This window comes from Oncorhynchus masou, chromosome 9 (genome assembly GCF_036934945.1).
Source record: "Oncorhynchus masou masou isolate Uvic2021 chromosome 9, UVic_Omas_1.1, whole genome shotgun sequence".
Taxonomy (NCBI): Eukaryota; Metazoa; Chordata; class Actinopteri; order Salmoniformes; family Salmonidae; genus Oncorhynchus; species Oncorhynchus masou.
The window spans coordinates 72,551,176-72,571,031 of NC_088220.1; the positions used below are offsets into that span (position 1 = coordinate 72,551,176).

General features: G+C 45.7%; 1 protein-coding gene across 1 annotated transcript in view; it reads left to right on the forward strand.

Annotated features, from left to right (window-relative positions):
- Nucleotides 1-19,856, forward strand: part of LOC135546596 (chloride channel protein 2-like) — a 228,100-nt gene that overhangs the window by 168,554 nt on the left and 39,690 nt on the right. Inside the window, 5 exon segments of the mRNA XM_064975159.1 lie at nucleotides 8,512-8,581; nucleotides 8,710-8,820; nucleotides 9,568-9,781; nucleotides 15,161-15,294; nucleotides 15,855-16,045. Coding sequence (XP_064831231.1) covers nucleotides 8,512-8,581; nucleotides 8,710-8,820; nucleotides 9,568-9,781; nucleotides 15,161-15,294; nucleotides 15,855-16,045 — 720 coding nt within the window.

Below are 19,856 nucleotides of genomic sequence, written 5' to 3' on the forward strand. Positions count from 1 at the left end.
GAAACTAGGAATAGTGCCGTATGAAGGAGGAATAGGAGATGACTATAGCTGCTATGCGGTAGAATGATACAGGAAGGATGTTGATAGGGTGGATGTTACAGTAGGATATTGATGGCGTAGATGTTTCTGTTGTTTTGCAGTGATTGCATCAGCTATTTTATGACCACCTTCTGCGGTAATTCTGTAAAGGTTATTGGTTCTGGCACAGAAGGTCAGTATTCAGGAATTCTGTGACTTGGGTTAACGTTGTGTGTTTGCGTGTGTGTGATTGCGCGTGTTTGGTAGTTGAAGTCCCCTCTAGCAGCATCCCAAGGTTCCCCTGGTCTGAAAGTCGTATCTGAGGTATAGTAGGTGATATTCTACAGTGCTCGGAGGCCATGATGATACAGTAATAATGAAGCCGTATGTCTGCTCATACCTGCGTGAGTCAGCAAGAGCATTGCTTTGTCACTGGGCAGGAAGTCAACGTCACCACTGCCAGTCACCATGGGAATAGCTGCCCTGCCTGTTGCCACTGAAGGGGAAGTGATGTCATTACACGCTGCCAACATTATTTGCGTGTGTGTGTGTGTGTGTGTGTGTGTGTGTGTGTGTGTGTGTGTGTGTGTGTGTGCGTGCGTGCCCACGTGTGTTCCTGTAAGAAAGAGGGGAATAATTACTAGAGAAGTAGAGCTTCAAATAATAATGTTATATCAAACACGGCAGTCGACAGAAACCAAGCCAGGTCTCCACTCTTCTCATTAGAGAGAGGAACGGGGGGCTGGAGAGGAACGGGGGCTATAGAGGAACGGAACTGGGGGGGGCTATAGAGGAACGGAAGGGGGGACTAGAGAGGAACGGGGGGGGGCTGGAGAGGAACGGGGGGGGCTGGAGAGGAACGGGGGGGCTATAGAGGAACGGGGGGGCTATAGAGGAACGGGGGGCTAGAGAGGGACGGGAGGGTCTAGAGAGGAACGGGGGGCGAGAGAGGAACGGGGGGGCTAGAGGAACGGGGGGCTATAGAGGAACGGGGGGGCTAGAGAGGAACGGGGGGGCTATAGAAGAACGGGGGAGGCTATAGAGGAACGGGGGGGGGGTCCTATAGAGGCACGGGGGGGGGGGGGCTATAGAGGCAGGGGGGCTTTAGAGGAACAGGGGGGGCCGGCCCTGCCCCGCCCCCCTTTCGGAAAAGCTGACCACGACTCCATTTTGCTGATACCTGCCTACAGACAAAAGCTAAAAAAAGAAGCTCCCACGCTGAGGTCTGTCCAACGCTGGTCCGACCAAGCTGACTCCACACTCCAAGACTGCTTCCATCACGTGGACTGGGACATGTTTCGTATTGCGTCAAATAACAACATTGACGAATACGCTGATTCAGTGTGCGAGTTCATTAGAAAGTGCGTTGAAAATGTCGTTCCCATAGCAACGATTAAAACATTCCCTAACCAGAAACCTTGGATTGATGGCAGCATTCGCGTGAAACTGAAAGCGCGAACCACTGCTTTCAATCAGGGCAAGGTGTCTGGTAACATGACTGAATACAAACAATGCAGCTATTCCCTCCGTAAGGCTATCAAACAAGCTAAGCGTCAGTACAGAGACAAAGTAGAATCCCAATTCAACGGCTCAGACACAAGAGGCATGTGGCAGGGTCTACAGTCAATCACGGACTACAGGAAGAAATCCAGCCCAGTCACGGACCAGGATGTCTTGCTCCCAGGCAGACTAAATAACTTTTTTGCCCGCTTTGAGGACAATACAGTGCCACTGACACTGCCTTCAACGGAAAAATGTGGTCTCTCCTTCACTGCAGCCGAGGTGAGTAAAACATTTAAACATGTTAACCCTCGCAAGGCTGCAGGCCCAGACGGCATCCCCAGCCGCGCCCTCAGAGCATGCGCAGACCAGCTGGCTGGTGTGTTTACGGACATATTCAATCAATCCCTATACCAGTCTGCTGTTCCCACATGCTTCAAGAGGGCCACCATTGTTCCTGTTCCCAAGAAAGCTAAGGTAACTGAGCTAAACGACTACCGCCCCGTAGCACTCACTTCCGTCATCATGAAGTGCTTTGAGAGACTAGTCAAGGACCATATCACCACCACCCTACCTGACACCCTAGACCCACTCCAATTTGCTTACCGCTCAAATAGGTCCACAGACGATGCAATCTCAACCACACTGCACACTGCCCTAACCCATCTGGACAAGAGGAATACCTATGTGAGAATGCTGTTCATCGACTACAGCTCGGCATTCAACACCATAGTACCCTCCAAGCTCGTCATCAAGCTCGAGACCCTGGGTCTCGACCCCGCCCTGTGCAACTGGGTACTGGACTTCCTGACGGGCCGCCCCAGGTGGTGAGGGTAGGTAACAACATCTCCTCCCCGCTGATCCTCAACACTGGGGCCCCACAAGGGTGCGTTCTGAGCCCTCTCCTGTACTCCCTGTTCACCCACGACTGCGTGGCCACGCACGCCTCCAACTCAATCATCAAGTTTGCGGACGACACAACAGTGGTAGGCTTGATTACCAACAACGACGAGACGGCCTACAGGGAGGAGGTGAGGACCCTCGGAGTGTGGTGTCAGGAAAATAACCTCACACTCAACGTTAACAAAACTAAGGAGATGATTGTGGACTTCAGGAAACAGCAGAGGGAACACCCCCCTATCCACATCGATGGAACAGTAGTGGAGAGAGTAGCAAGTTTTAAGTTCCTCGGCATACACATCACAGACAAACTGAATTGGTACACTCACACAGACAGCATCGTGAAGAAGGCGCAGCAGCGCCTCTTCAACCTCAGGACGCTGAAGAAATTCAGGTTGTCACCAAAAGCACTCACAAACTTCTACAGATGCACAATCGAGAGCATCCTGGCGGGCTGTATCACCGCCTGGTACGGCAACTGCTCCGCCCTCAACCGTAAGGCTCTCTAGAGGGTAGTGAGGTCTGCACAACGCATCACTGGGGGCAAACTACCTGCCCTCCAGGACACCTACACCACCCGATGTTACAGGAAGGCCATAAAGATCATCAAGGACATCAACCACCCGAGCCACTGCCTGTTCACCCCGCTATCATCCAGAAGGCGAGGTCAGTACAGGTGCATCAAAGCTGGGACCGAGAGACTGAAAAACAGCTTCTATCTCAAGGCCATCAGACTGTTAAACAGCCACCACTAACATTGAGTGGCTGCTGCCAACACACTGACACTGACTCAACTCCAGCCACTTTAATAATGGGAATTGATGGGAAATGATGTAAATATATCACTAGCCACTTTAAACAATGCTACCTTATATAATGTTACTTACCCTACATTATTCATCTCATATGCATACGTATATACTGTACTCTATATCATCGACTGCATCCTTATGTAATACATGTATCACTAGCCACTTTAACTATGCCACTTTGTTTACATACTCATCTCATATGTATATACTGTACTCGATACCATCTACTGTATTTTGCCTATGCTGCTCTGTACCATCACTCATTCATATATCCTTATGTACATATTCTTTATCCCCTTACACTGTGTATAAGACAGTAGTTTAGGAATTGTTAGTTAGATTACTTGTTGGTTATTACTGCATTGTCGGAACTAGAAGCACAAGCATTTCGCTACACTCGCATTAACATCTGCTAACCATGTGTATGTGACAAATAAAATTTGATTTGATTTGATTTATAGAGGAACGGGGGGGCGCTATAGAGGTACTGGGGGGGCTAGAGAGGTACGGGGGGGGGCTAGAGAGGAACAGGGGGCTAGGAGGAGGGTGGGAGGGAGGTGAAAAAGGATGGTGTTGGAAGAGTTGTGTTACTGTTAGGTAAGATGATTCATTTCTAGGGAGCCCTGTAACCTTAAACTGAATGAGCAGATTGACTTACAGGTAGGTCATCTGTGGACTGTCTGCTTTGTAATGCTGTGTGTGTGTCTTATAGAAGTAACACAAATACACACTCACAGACACTCTTTATTTTTTTTATTTTTTTTTGCTCTACCATTCTCTACACACACACACACACACACACACACCGTTCATACCTCTGTAATAACCTTAAGCCAATGTTATGAGTTTCCAGATTCCTTAAACCCCTCTCCCTTCTTAAGGTGTGTCTAGCCAGACCAGGTGTTTTCGTGGAGCACCTTTTGTGGAGAGAAGTTACATTGGCGTTCTTGCCAACTGTTGATCAGAACATTTTCCATCATGGTGCATGGTAATTGAAATCAAATTGTATTTGTCACATGCGTCGAACACAACAGGTGTTTACAATCACTCAAAGGTGCAGAGCTAAGAACCCCACGAGCAAAGTTGGGTCTCAGCTTTTATTGAAAAGTACAACCTCCTTATCTATTGCACCGTTAGCAGATGTGTGGAAACAATGGGTGGGTACATGGTGCAAAGAGACGATAATCACTAGTTTCATAACTATCTGCTGACACCGGGTATAGTCTGAATGATTAGATCATGATACTGCTAATCATGCTATTCTCTGTTCTCCTCAGCATGTTTCCATTGGGATCCTGTAGATACTTAGTAACAGGATGTCACATACTGTGGTTTCACCCAGTCTTATAACTAAAACAGACAACGAAGGTCTGTATCAGCAGAGAAACACAGAATAGTTTGTAGTTTTCCACCACACCTTTCTGGGCCTTCCTCTGACACCGCCTAGTATATAGCTCCTGGATGGCAGGAAGCTTGACTGCAGGGATGTACTGGACTGTATGCACTACCCACTATAGTGCCTTATTGTCGGATGCTGAGCATTTGCCATACAATGCGGTAATGCTACCAGTCAGGATGCAGTTTGTTGGTGATGTGGACACCAAGGACCTTAACTCTCAACCCGCTCCACTACAGCACCGTTGATGTGAATGGGGGTGTGTTCGGCCCTCCTTTTCCTGTAGTCCATGATCAGCTCCTTTGTCTTGCTCACATTGAGGGTTAGGTTGTTGTCCTGGCACAACACTGCCAGGTCTCTGACCTCCCTATCGGCTGTCTCATCGTTGTCGGTGATCAGGCCTACCACAGTTGTCATCATCAAACTTAATGATGGTGTTGGAATTGTGCTTGGCCACGCAGTCGTGGGTGAACAGGGAGTACAGAAGGGGACTAAACGTGCACCCCTGAGGAGTCCACGTGTTTAGGATCAGCGTGGAGGATGTGTTGCCTAAAATTACCACCTGGGGATGGCCTGTCAGGAAGTCCAGAATCCAGGTGGGAAAGGGCAGTGTGGAGTATAATAGAGATTGCGTTCTGTGAATCTGTTGGGGCAGTATGCAAATTGGAGTGGGTCTAGGTTTTCCAGGATGATGGTGTTATTGTGAGCCATGACCAGCCTTTCAAAGCACTTCATGGCTTCTGCCGTGAGTGCTACGGGGCGGTAGTCATTTAGGCAGGTTACCTTTGTTTTCTTGGGCACAGGGACCATGGTGGTCTGCTTGAAACATGTAGGTATTATACTCGGGCAGGGAGATGTTGAAAATGTCAGTGAAGACACTTGCCAGTTGGTCTGCCTTTGCTCTGAGAACACTTCCTGCTAATCTGTCTGGCTCCGTAGCTTTGTGAATGTTAACCTGTTTAAAGGTCTTGCTCTCATCGACTACGGAGAGCGTGATCACACAGTAGTCTGGAACAGCTGGTGCTCTCATGCATGCTTCAGTGTTGCTTGCCTCGAAGCGAGCATAAAAGGCATTTAGCCTGTCTGGTAGGATTGCGTCACTGAGCAGCTCGCGGCTGGGTTTTCCTTTGTAGTATGTAATATTTTGCAAAACCTTCCACATCCGTTGAGCATCAGTGCCAGTGTAGTAGGATTCGATCTTAGTCCTGTATTGAATCTTTGCCTGTTTGATGGTTCGTCTGAGGTCATAGCGAGATTTTTTTATAATCATCTAGATTAGCTCGGTGCGGATGTTGCCTGTAATCCACGGCTTCTGGTTGGGATATGTATGTACAGTCACTGTGGGGACAACGTCATCGACGCACTTATTGATGATGCCCTTGACTGAGTTGGTAATCTCCTCAATGCCATTGGATGAATCACGGAGCATTTTCCAGTCTGGGCTAGCAAAACAGTCCTGTAGCGTAGCATCCGTGTCTTATTACCTTTTCCGTATTGGGTCAGTCAATGCTACTTCCTGCTTTAGTTTTTTCTCGTAAGCAGGAATCAGTATGGGGAATTATGGTCAGATTTGCCAAATGAAGGGCAATGGAGAGCTTTGTATGCATCTATGAGTGGAGTAAAGGTATTCTAGAGTATTCTTTTCCTCTGGTTGAACATGAGTCATGCTGGTAGAAATGAGGTAAAACAGATTTAAGTTTGCCTGCATTAAAGTCCCTGGCCATTAGGAGTGTTGTCTTCACTATTATTCTACAATGTAGAAAATAGGCAAAGTAAAGAAAAATATATTTTTTTATTTATCCGTTATTTTACCAGGTAAATTGACTGAGAACACGTTCTCATTTGCAGCAACGACCTGTGGAATAGTTACAGGGGAGAGGAGGGGGATGAATGAGCCAATTGTAAACTGGGGATTATTAGGTGACCGTGATGGTTTAAGGGCCAGATTGGGAATTTAGCCAGGACACCGGGGTTAACACCCCTACTCTTACGATAAGTGCCATGGGATCTTTAATGACCTCAGAGTCAGGACACCCGTTTAACGTCCCATCCGAAAGACGGCACCCTACATAGCGCAGTGTCCCCAATCACTGCCCTGCGGTATTGGGATATTTTTTTTAGACCAGAGGAAAGAGTGCCTCCTACTGGCCCTCCAACACTACTTCCAGCAGCATCTGGTCTCCCATCCAGGACCAACCCTGCTTAGCTTCAGAAGCAAGCCAGCAGTGGTATGCAGGGTGGTACTTAAATGAGTAGGTGTGTCAACTTTTGACTGGTACTGTATATAATTAACATCATAATAGTAATTAGGTCAGGCTATTACGTGTGTGTGTCATGCGTGTCATGTAAAATGTCAGCCCGCCACTCACATTCTTCTCTGCCATGCTCCATTTTCGATCAATGACTCCTGGCGTGTGTATTTGTGCCATGATATATATACGCGTGTGACGCAGTAATCCCCAATGACATTCACAGGTGTTTGTATGACGCAGTAATCCCCAGTAGCATTCACAGGTGTGTGTGAGTGATGCAGTAATCCCCAGTGTGTGTGTGTGTGTGATAGGTGTGAAAACAGCGTAGGGTGTAGAGTTACTGATCCATTAGATCACACTGGCAGCTGGGCTTAGTTACTGCTAACTAGAGAGAGAGAGGGAGAGAAATAAAGAAGGAAAGATGGGACGGGGGAAATGGAGAAGAAGCGAGGGAGATTAGTGTAATTAAGAGGTCTATTTAAAGCTCTCTTCGGGCTTGTGTGAAAGTTTTGTAGGGGTGTTTGCATGTGTGGGTTTGTGGCTATTGGAAAGGTGTGTGTGTTGCTAGTTTGACATGCAGTGTATTTGTATAGTGTGTGTGTGAGTCACTGGTGACTAGGCTTGGTCAGTATCCAGATTTTCATACAGTCATACCGTTCCTCTGCCATACCGGTATTTACGGTATTACCGGCATAGCACACAATTGGATGCTAAAAACACACAAAAAGCCCATTGGGCATCTATTACCAGAATGCTAACAAAATTAGCACAAGTAATATCAAAATCACAGTGACGCTATTAGCAAAATGCTAACAACCGAAAACTAACTGCAAAGACAGGCAAATACAAGGCTAACTTCATCAACTCATGTGTGCCACACGACAGAGACTCGCTGATACATATAGAACGCTACCGCTTTCTCCCTTTGTGCTATTTACAAACAAACGTGACTGGCTCAATTGTTCTGGAGAGCGATGTTAAGCTTCATAATGCAACAGGTGAAATTTTATTTAACCTTTATTTATCCAGGCAAGTCAGTTAAGACCAAATTCTTATTTTCAATGACAGCCTAGGAACAGTGGGTTAACTGCCTGTTCAGGGGCAGAACGACAGAATTGTACCTTGTCGGCTCTGGGGTTTGAACTTGCAACCTTCCGGTTACTAGTCCAGCGCTCTAACCACTAGGCTACCCTGCCGCCCAATCTGCTTTATCTCCCAACGTATCACACAAGTAGCTACAAATATTGAAATGTATTGAAAAACTTTCATCCCATGGCTTTTTCCAAATTAGACGGTATTTGGCCCACGCCTAGCACCGGTAACATTATCCTCTAATTACCCATCTCTTCCGTCATCGGCGGCGGCTGCATCCTCCAATCAGCTTGCTCTGCTCATTACCCATCAAATTAAGTCAGTGTGTGACAGTTCAATCTCACCCCGATGGGGTCTGTGTTAGGCTATCTCTTCCCAGACGTGAATTGGCTATCACAATGGAGTATTTTCTGTCATAGTACAGAATAAAAGACAGTACTGATCAGAAGTCAGAGCAGCTGAGGTTAAATAGAAGATTGTCCTGTTGGCTGACTGAAATGCCACACTTTTCCCTCTGACTCTGCCTGTGTATCTGTCTCAGTTCTGGATGTCTGCTCTGGCTACCACCATCCCTGTGCCCTGTGGAGCCTTCATGCCTGTCTTCGTCATTGGTAAGAGTTGTGTGCGAATGTGTGTGTTTCAACAATAATGTTAACCCTGTGGATATGCTATTCAGTCTTGTGAATGTCTGTGTACCAATATGTTACTCTCTCATTAACAGTGTGTGTGTGTGTTCTAGGGGCAGCGTTTGGCCGTCTGGTCGGGGAGAGCATGGCCGCCTGGTTCCCTGATGGCATCCACTCTGATGGCACCATCTACCCCATAGTGCCAGGAGGGTACGCCGTCGTGGGTGTGTTACTGTAGAAACTAGACACAACTAGACACCATTATTGTAACTATTAGGACATAAAAAGCTTCAATAAGATTCAATAAGGCGCTGCTAGACACAGTGGTAATATGAAGCCATTTTTGTCAGACAAAAACATGTCTGTCCCCTTTGGCAAGATGTCTCTTAATGCTGTTGCTATGAGGGATATTGCTGTTAGCGTGGTTGTTGACTGTTGTTCTCTCTCTCTCTCTCTCTCTCTCTCTCTCTCTCTCTCTCTCTCTCTCTCTGATGAGCCTTCTTTCATCTCGGCATGTCTAGATTTACCTTCTTTCTCTCGCTCTCCTTCCTACCTCCATCCTAATGAAGTTAAGAATACTCAACCTTCCCTCTCACTCTCTCCACTCCTCCTTATTTCTCTCATTCATTCCATTCATTTATTTTTCTTTATTCAATAACAGTTCAAAAATATTGAACAAGTTTAAAAATATTTTACCTTTTTTTTTTATCTTTGTGAGGTACTGTCATCTCACCATCCTCCCTCTCTCCCTTCTCATCCCTCCTCACTTTGTTGCTCCAGTATCTCCCTCCTCAATTTGTTGCTCCAGTATTATTGATGAAGGGTTAGTATAGAGTTGAGTTGAAGAGAAGTATGATTACACTGATATTGCTTTTACTACTTTAATCATGTCAATGGACAGTAACCTCAACCTTCATCTGTACCCATTCCATCCTCTACTCTTCTCCTCTCTTCCTCTCCTCATCTCCCAGGTGCGGCGGCCCTGTCTGGAGCGGTGACCCACACGGTGTCAACGGCGGTCATTGTGTTTGAGCTGACGGGTCAGATCAGCCACATCCTGCCGGTGATGATAGCGGTGATACTGGCCAACGCCGTGGCCCAGTCCCTCCAGCCCTCGCTATATGACTCCATCATCAGGATCAAGAAACTACCGTACCTCCCTGAGCTGGGCTGGGGACACCACGAGTACGTAGGACTACACATCTATCTATCCCCCTCTTTCTTCACTCTTTATTTTTAATTCTATTTATACCCCTTTCTGTATTTTTCTCATTCTCTTTAAATCTCTCTTGGGTCATCTTGCTGGGTTGAGGACTAGTGAGGGGGCTAGTGGTTCCTCTTGCTGGGTTGGGGACTAGTGAGGGGGCTAGTGGGTCCTCTTGCTGGGTTGGAGACTAGTGAGGGGACTAGTGGTTTCTCTTGCTGGGTTGGGGACTAGTGAGGGGGCTCGTGGTTCCTCTTGCTGGCTTAAGGACTAGTGAGGGGACTATTGGTTTCTCTTGCTGGCTTAGGGACTAGTGTTTCCTCTTGCTGGGTTGGAGACTAGTGAGGGGACTAGTGGTTTCTCTTTCTGGGTTGGGGACTAGTGAGGGGGCTCGTGGTTCCTCTTCCTGGCTTAGGGACTAGTGAGGGGACTATTGGTTTCTCTTGCTGCCTTAGGGACTAGTGTTTCCTCTTGCTGGGTTGGGGACTAGTGAGGGGACTAGTGGTTCCTATTGCTGGGTTAGGGACTAGTGAGGGGACTATTGGTTTCTCTTGCTGGGTTAGGGACTAGTGTTTCCTCTTGCTGGGTTGGGGACTAGTTAGGGGACTAGTGTTTCCTCTTGCTGGGTTGGGGATTAGTGAGGGGACTCGTGGTGCCTCTTGCTGGGTTGGGGACTAGTGAGGTGACTAGTGGTCCTTCTTGCTGTGTTTGGGACTAGTGTTTCCTCTTGCTGGGTTGGGGACTAGTGAGGGGACTCGTGGTGCCTCTTGCTGGGTTGGGGACTAGTGAGGTGACTAGTGGTCCTTCTTGCTGTGTTTGGGACTAGTGTTTCCTCTTGCTGGGTTGGGGACTAGTGAGGGGACTCGTGGTGCCTCTTGCTGGGTTGGGGACTAGTGAGGTGACTAGTGGTCCTTCTTGCTGTGTTTGGGACTAGTGTTTCCTCTTGCTGGGTTGGGGACTAGTGAGGGGACTCGTGGTGCCTCTTGCTGGGTTGGGGACTAGTGAGGTGACTAGTGGTCCTTCTTGCTGTGTTTGGGACTAGTGTTTCCTCTTGCTGGGTTGGGGACTAGTGAGGGGACTCGTGGTGCCTCTTGCTGGGTTGGGGACTAGTGAGGTGACTAGTGGTCCTTCTTGCTGTGTTTGGGACTAGTGTTTCCTCTTGCTGGGTTGGGGACTAGTGAGGGGACTAGTGGTGCCTCTTGCTGGGTTGGGGACTAGTGAGGTGACTAGTGGTCCTTCTTGCTGTGTTTGGGACTACTGAAGGGACTACTGAAGGGACTAGTGAAGGGACAAGTTGGGTTGGTACCTCTTGATGGGTTGGTTCTTCTGTGCCCTCTCTCTTTATCTCTCTCTCTTCCCTCTTGCTCCCCTTCACGCCACCCACTAAGCTTTGATTTCATCAATGGGGGTGGAGCGTATCAGGACTGTGTGTGTGTGTTTGCGTCATTAGACATCATGTGAGCTATGTGCAGGTTGTATTTTTTTAGTTGTGCTGTTACATATTTTCTCATTTAAATGTATATTAGACAGGGTTACAACGTGTAGTTACACAATGTGCAGAAGTGTACACGCTGACAGCAGTTGACACAAACACGGCTGCGTAGACCAGTATTTTCAAAGTTCTGAGAATGCCCTGTCACCTCTCCTGTCTATTTATCATTAATAGCCTGTTAGAGTGCGGCTGACATTCATTATAACCTGTAGTACTGAAGCAATGTATCTGTTCTGTTAACTAATGGCTAGCCACCCACACTCTAATGACCACACCTCTTAAGGCTCGTTTCCATTTGAAGTCAACCCAAGTTGGGCTGTCCTTGGTGGGCTTGCTTGAATTGGGTTTCCACTGCCTCCAGAAATGTTGCTAGGTAACCATGCAGCTGGCTTCGCTAATATTGCCAACTAGCTACCCTCACCATGCTGTAACTAAAGTTACCCCATACTCCTGCCAATCAGACAGAGCCATGTATTTAGTAAAGATTTTTGGCTTGCTAACATTAGCCAGCTAGCTAAACGGTTAGCGCCATTGCTAGCATACAAGCTAGCTTAATTCCTACCTTGCTTGCCATGGCATTTACTATTAGCTAGCTAGATATCAAACCTGTCATCTGGTTTGGTTGGTTATGATGTGGCTAGCTAAGATTGCTGCTAGCTAACTAGCTTGTTTCAACTCTGGGGTTTTTGGCTGTATATGCACTTTGTGACACCTGCTGATGTAAAAAGGGCTTTAATCATCAATTTGATTGATTTGCTAGCTAACGTTTGGTAGCAAACATTTGAAGGCTGACTGTTCTCATAAGTTTGTGTAGTGCAAAAATGACTGAAGCATCCCGCTATGGTGGTAATTCTTCTCATATCTGACTACTGCAATACTGCTTATCCATGTGCGAGCTAACAGCAACAAGCCCAGAGGAGCTAGCTGGTGGTTGCATAGTAACGGCGTCACCAGCCCAAATTTTACTCGATTTTAAAAGAATAAAAAACAAAGTGACCAGTTGTTAAAATGGTCTGAGCCGGCCCGGGTTTCCCCAGGCCCAGCTTGAATTTCAGAATTACATTCGAACCAACTCAAATTTGGCCCTACTTTTAAGTGCCAGTGGAAACGGGCATTTGTCTGAACACTGGAAAAATCTATCTGGGAGAGAGGTGTTTTTACAAATCTAAAACGGTTCTGTGATTTTATAAAACGATGGTAAAAATGTGTGTGTGCTGTAGCTGGTGGAGGGCTAAAGAGCAGAAAATGGGTGTAATGATGCATAAGGCTTCTCTCTTTCTGTCTATCTGTCTCGAGCACAAAGTACATTTGAGGCAGGGAGTAGGATGAAAGAGTGCAGGAAGTGTGGCCCCCAAGCTGTTTGTGTTCCTATTAATTATGGTACCCATCTCCCCCACAAGCAGCCATTCTTTAATGCTTATTCACAAACACACACATTAAGAAAAGCAAAGCTTCATGTTGGGGCATGAATCCCCTTTTGACAAATCCATCTCCAGAGTGGTATTTAATTTACAGCTACATAAATATAGGAGAGAGAGACTAGAAATTGACCACAACTAAGCCCAAAAAGAGATTGTATTTTATTAATTTCATACCTTGATCACATATGAATTGTTTGTATGCGTGGGAATACTTGGTAAACAGAATTCCTAAATGAAATACAATTTTTTGCTGAATTCCTTGTAAGTTTTTATTTTTTTTACCAAAAATGAAAATCCTACAACAATCTTTATTTTTGCGCTAATAGTTTTGGGGGGCCCAAAACAATAACTTGTGGGATGGTTTAAGTCCGTGGGATGCCTGTTGCCGACCCCTGGTTTAAAGCTACAGTAGGGGTTATTGTATTTGTGTACAGAAACAGGGGTTTTAGATCTTATAGAGGGTTGGCCTGCGTCTGTGTTGGTTGGCCTACGTCTGTGTTGCAGCGGAAACTAGTGCTGCTGTCGTGTTGGAGGTTGGCACGCTCAGCCTGTCTGGCAGGAAGGAAGGAAGGAAGAAAACCTGTCTAGGGTACAGTTTGGCCGGGGTAGAACCACAAATATGCTGAGGCAGGACCTTCTCTCTCACTCAGTCACCTCCTCACTCAGTCACAGTACAACTATAATGGATGCAACCTCACCTCTGTAGCTATAAGTCCAGGACTGACTAGGATGTAGTTCCAAAGTCACATCTGAAAGGACAGAGGAATTGACACTGGTATGATGTATAAGTATGAGTATGAGGTATGAGTACTGGTATGAAGTGACTGCCTCAAGCTCTAAACCCTCAGAGGTAGTAATCACACAAGTCGGGAGAGGGGTATTCTTCTTACCAAACCACATGACCTTCGTTTTGGGGGTGTTCAGAACAAGGGTAAGGAAAGAGAACTTGTTGGACACTAAGAAAGCTTTGTTGTAGAGCATTTAACACAAAATCCAGGGAGGCCCCAGCTGAGTATTAGACTGTAACATCTGCATAACCACTATTCAGACCCCTTGACTTCTTCCACATTTTTTTACGTTATAGCCTTATTCTAAAATGGATTCAAAAAAACGTATTTACATAAGTATTCAGACCCATTGCTATGAGACTCGAAACTGAGCTCAAGTGCATCCTGTTTCCATTGATCATCCTTGATGTTTCGACAACTTGATTAGAGTCCACCTGTGGTAAATTCAAATGATTGGACATTATTTGGAAAGGCACACACCTGTCTATATAAGGTCCCACAGTTGACAGTGCATGTCAGAGTAAAAACCCAGCCATGAGGTTGAAAGAATTGTCCGTAGTGCTCCGAGACAAGATTGTGTCGAGGCACAGATCTGGGAAAAGGGTACCAAAAAATCTCTGCAGCATTGAAGGTTCCCAAGAACAATCCATCATTCTTAAATGGAAGAAGTTTAGAACCACCAAGACTGTTATAGCTGATCTCCTGGGAGAAGGGCCTTGGTCAGGAAGGTGACCAGGAACCCAATGGTCAGTCTGGCACCTAAAGGACTCTCAGACCATGAGAAACAAGATTCTCTGGTCTGATGAAACCAAGATTGAACTCTTTGGCCTGAATGCCAAGCGTCAAACTTTTCACAATCCCTACGGTGAATCATGGTGGTGGTAGCATCATGCTGTGGGGATGTTTTCACATTCCAACAGGACAACGACCCTAAGCACACAGCCAAGACAATACAGGAATTGCTTTGGGACAAGTCTCTGAATGTCCCTGAGTGGCCCAGCCAGAGCCCGGACATGAACCTGATCGAACATCTCTGGCAAGACCTGAAAATAGCTGTGCAGCAATGCTCCCCATCCAACCTGACAGTACTAGAGAAGATCTGCAGGGAATAATTGGAGAAATACAGATGTGCCAACCTTGTAGCATCCTACCCAAGAAGACTCAATGCTGTAATCACTACCAAAGGTGCTTTAACAAAGTACTGAGTAAAGGTTCTGAATACCTATGTAAACGTAATTTTTTTAAATAAATAAGCAAAAATGTCTAAACCTGATTTTGCTGTGTCCTTATGGGATGTTGTGTGTAGATTGATGAGGGGGGGAAACGATTTAATCCATTTTCAAATAAGGCTGTAACATAACAACATTTGGAAAAAGTCAGAGGTCTGAATAGTTTCCAAAGGCACTGTAAATGAATGAGAGCTTCCTACTGCCTGAGCTATGTTGTTGATGTAAATTGAGAATAGCGGGGGGGCTAGGATCGAGCTTTGGGGAACTCCCTTGGAGACAGCAGATGTTCTGACTTTATACACTGCACTCTTTGAGGGAGGTGGTTAGTAAACCAGGTCAATGACCCCACAGAGACACCAATACCATATCAAAAGCTTTGGCCAAGTCATTAAAAATATCAGCACAACATTGCTCTCCTATCGTCCTTCAGGAAGTATAATATTCGTGTGGAGGACATCATGATCAGGGATGTGATGTACATCACCCTCAACTGCTGCTACAGAGACCTGCATGATGTACTGCTGACTGGACACCTCAAGACCCTAGCGCTGCTCGAGTCCAGTGGTGAGACACACGCCCACAAACACACACACACATTAGACACCACAGAACATTTTCAGTTAAAGTTCCCCACACACACATTCAAGTTATATATTCTTATATAGTATGCCAAGTCTGTTGTAATTGTGCATCGATGCCAAAGCAATTAACTGGGGCAATTATTTTAAACAAACACACACAGCCCCTCATACACACACCTCCTGTTGTGTACACAGACGCCTGGCTGTTCTCAGTTACATCACTCACAATGCAGCAACATGTGTTAAGAGTCCCATGCAGTCTGCACATTAACTACTGTTCTAAAATACCTCTTCTCCTCTCCTCCATCCCATCTTCCCATTCTGTCCTCTCCCTCACTAATCTCCTGGCCCCTTTCTCTCAATTTCTCTTCCATCATCCCTCTCATTTTATTCTCATCTGTCTCTCTCCTCTACCTTTCATCCCATCATCTCTGTCCTCTCTTCACCACCTCACTCCCTCCTTACTTTCTCTCTCGTCTCATATTTCTCTCCATCCATGTCTTCCATGCTGCCCCTCACTCCTCTCTCGCTCCCCCCCCCCAGAGTCGATGATCCTGCTGGGTTCTATTGAGCGTGCCCAGCTCCAGGCCCTCCTGTCCCTACAGCTGGGCCGGCCACGGAGGCTAGAGTACCTGAGAGACCGGGCTACTGCTGAGAAGAAGCGCCTGTCGATGGTCTCCCACCCGGGCAGCAAGGACGGCTCCCAGAGGGTTAACCAGGAGGTTCGGTTCCAGGTAAGTACAGTCTTGACAAACCACACCGAGCTAAAAGTACACACTACGAAGTCAGTCATGTCTGGAGTACCCAGTACCACACCAAGCTAACAGTAAAGCTGTGTAAGCTGTTGCTTACCCAAAACCTGAAGACTGGATCATAGGATGCCAGGTCAGCACAGAGACTCAGGAGAGCCAGAACCATAGTGAATACTGTATTATCTGGCTCCATCTGCTTCACTACCAGGTCAGCACAGAGACTCAGGAGAACCAGAACCATCGTGAATACAGTAGTATTTGGTTCCATCTGCTTCACTGGCTCCATTTGACAACCAATATGAGAGGAAAAATAAAATAATAAACTGTTTTAGTCCCATGATTGATATGTGAGAAGATTTTATTGTCCCATCAATAAGATACAGAGTGAGAGATGGAGTCTGAAAGAGGGAGTAGGAGAGAAAGAGAGAGTGAGACAGACAGAGTGAGAGAAGCAGAACGAGAAACAGAAAAAAGGGACCGACAGAGAGAGATGATGACAGAGAAGGAGAAAGACGGAGAGAGAGGGTGTTGTATGTGTCACATCCGGTGATGTTTGTGAGCACTGGCGCACAGAGCTGAAATTGGGATTTTGAGGCTGCCAATGTCTAACTTTGTTTTGGGGGCTAGCACTACTGTATTCAGAATACTGATCTGGTTTCTCCTCCCTGCGCCACCCCCCCCACACTGCCCCAGGCTAGTGGGGTGCTATTCAGCCATTCACAGCAGGCCTGGTGGGGGAGAAGAAGAAGGGGAAGGGACAAGGTGCTTTTCCCCCCAGGATGCCAGGGTTTGGATATCCAGCTATTCATCACACTAATTTAGGTTTCTCAGCGCTCTCTCACACTCTATTTATCTCTCTCTAAGAACAAATAATGATAGAAAAAAATGTAGTTTTAATTTTTTTAAAGCTGTTGTGGGGAGAGGTGGGACAAGTATTGTTATCGATCAATAATGACAAACCTCTTGGCATTGACAACTTAGATGGAAAGCTACCGGGGATGGTAGCTGCCTCTGTAGCCACTCCTATCTGTCATATCTTTAATCTGAGCCTAGAAGAAAGTGTTTGTCCTCAGGCCTGGAGGGAAGCCAAAGTCATTCCACTACCCAAGACTGGTAAAGCGGCTTTTACTGGTTCTAACAGCCAACCTATCAGCTTGCTGCTAGCTCTTGGCAAACTGTTGGAAAAATGTTTTGACCAAATACAATGCTATTTCTCTGTAAACAAATTAACAACTGACTTTTGGCATGCTTATAGAGAAGGGCACCCAACATGTACTGCACTGACACAAATGACTGATGATTGTTTGAAAGAAATTGAAAGTAAGAAGATTGTTAGATTTCAGTGCAGCCTTTAATATTATTGACCATAACCTGTTGTTGAGAGAACTTATGTGTTATGGCTTTTAAACCTCTGCCATATTGTGGATTCAGAGGTACACCACATGACCAAATGTGTGGACACCTGCTCGTCAAACATCTAATTCCAAAATCAGGTGCATTAATATGGAGTTGACCCCCCCCCCACCCCTCCATCCACCACACCCTTCTGGGAAGGCTTTTCACCTTCTCACACTAAAGGTGTTCGATGGGGTTGAGGTTATGGCTCTGTGCAGGCCAGTCAAGTTCTTCCACATTGATCACGACAAACCATTTCTGTATGGACCTCGCCTTGTGCACAGGGGCTTTGTCATGCTGAAATAGGAAAATGCTTTCCCCAAACTGTTTCCACAAAGTTGAAAGCACAGAATCATCTAGAATGTAATTGTATGCTGTAGCATTAAGTTTTCCCCTCACTGGAACTAAGGGGCCTAGGCAAACCATGAAAAATGCCCCAGACCATTATTCATCCTCTACCAAACTTTACAGTTGGCATTATGTATTGGGGACGGTAGCGTATTCCTGACATCCACCAAACGTGATTCATCACTCCAGAGAATGCGTTTCCACTGAGACCAATGGTGGCGGACTTTACACCACTCTGCCGATGCTTGACATTGCGCATGGTGATTTTAGGCTTGTGTGCGGCTGTTCGGCCATGGTAACCCATTTCAGGAAGCTCCCGATTTAACAGCTCTTCTGCTGAAGTTGCTTCCAAAGGCAGTTTGGAACTCGGTAGTGAGTGTTGCAACTGAGGACAGGCGATTTTTACGCGCTATGCACTTCAGCACTCGGCGGTCCCGTTCTGTGAGCTTGTGTGGCCTACCACTTCGCGGCTGAGCCGTTGTTGCTCCTAAAAGTTTCCACTTCGCAATAACAGCACTTACAGATGACCGAGGCAGCTCTAGCAGGGCATAAATTTGACTGACTTGTTGGAATTGTAGTATCCTATCCTATAGTATCCTACGTTGAAAGTCACTGAGCTCTTCAGTAAGGCTATTCTACTGCAACTGTTTTTGTCTATGGAGATTGCAGGGCTTTGTGCAAAAATTTTATACACCTGTCAGCAACGGGTATGGCTAAAATAGTTAAATCCACTTATTTTGAAGGGGTGTGTGTGTGTATATATAGTGTTTTCCTTTAATGGAAGCTTCTCTGTCAAACATGTAGTGTGGTATACCGCAGGGAAGTACTCTAAGCCCGCTACTCTTTTCTATTTTCATCAATGACCTGCCATTGGCATTAAACAGCCTGTGTGTCCATGTATGCTGATGATTCCACCCTATACCCATCAACAACCACAGTTAATGAAGTCACTGATGACCTTAACAAGGAGTTGCAGTCATTTTTGAAATGTGTGGTTAGTAATAAACTGGCCCTGAACATCTCTAAAACTAAGAGCATTGTAGTTGGTACAAATTAGAGGTCGACCGATTATTTGAGGACAAAAAAAGCCGATACCGATTTAATCGACTGCTTTAAAAACAACAAATATATATATATATATATATATATATATATATATATTTTTGTAATAATGACAATTGCAACAATCTTGAATGAACACTTTTAGTTTAACTTAATATAATACATATGGGCTTTTGGATGGGTGTTCTTAAGGTGATTCCACGGGTATTTTTTGATTTAGCTGTTGCTGACCCCATGCTTACATCCTTATCACAAATAAGACACCTTGGTGCCAAATCCATGTAATAGTCCCACACTGGTGCTCTGCTTTTCTCTGCCATCTGTAAAACACACACCACAGCTCTGAAGTAACAATGATACTGAAGAGTCTGCTTCGGAGACAAATACTCTCAACTGTTTGAATAAAAATAGAGTTTAAGTTACCTGTGATGAATGTTGAAAACAAAAACTGTAATTTCTATATGCAGGAAATCATATTTTAATAATGGACATGGTAGGAATTGACTACCAAAGTGTGAGTCATAATTCCCATGACACCTTCTAGCAAAATCTGAAAAGCGGTTCCTTCATTTATTTATTCCATAGGATATTTTTATATTCATGTAAAATAAGGTCTGTGTTTCGTGTAGGCTTACACCACCTTGCCAATTTTATAACTGTGTAGATATCCATAGGACAAGGTAACTGATCAATATTGGCTAAATATAAGCAACAATCATTTCTTTTGTAGAGTGGATTTATGAAAATATGTTGACAAATGTTACCTTATCCTAGTCAGATTTACACGGGTATCAAAACACCGATGCGGTTTAAGCCTGCACGAAACACAGACCTTATTTGAAGTAGATCAAGTCATTCTCTATGGAAGACATAAACGGTAAAATAACGAAGGAACCCCTTTCAAGTTCAGCCGCAAGTTATTATAGGAATTATAACGCGTCGACTATTTCTCTCTAAACCATATACCTTTGACTATTACGAGCCTGCT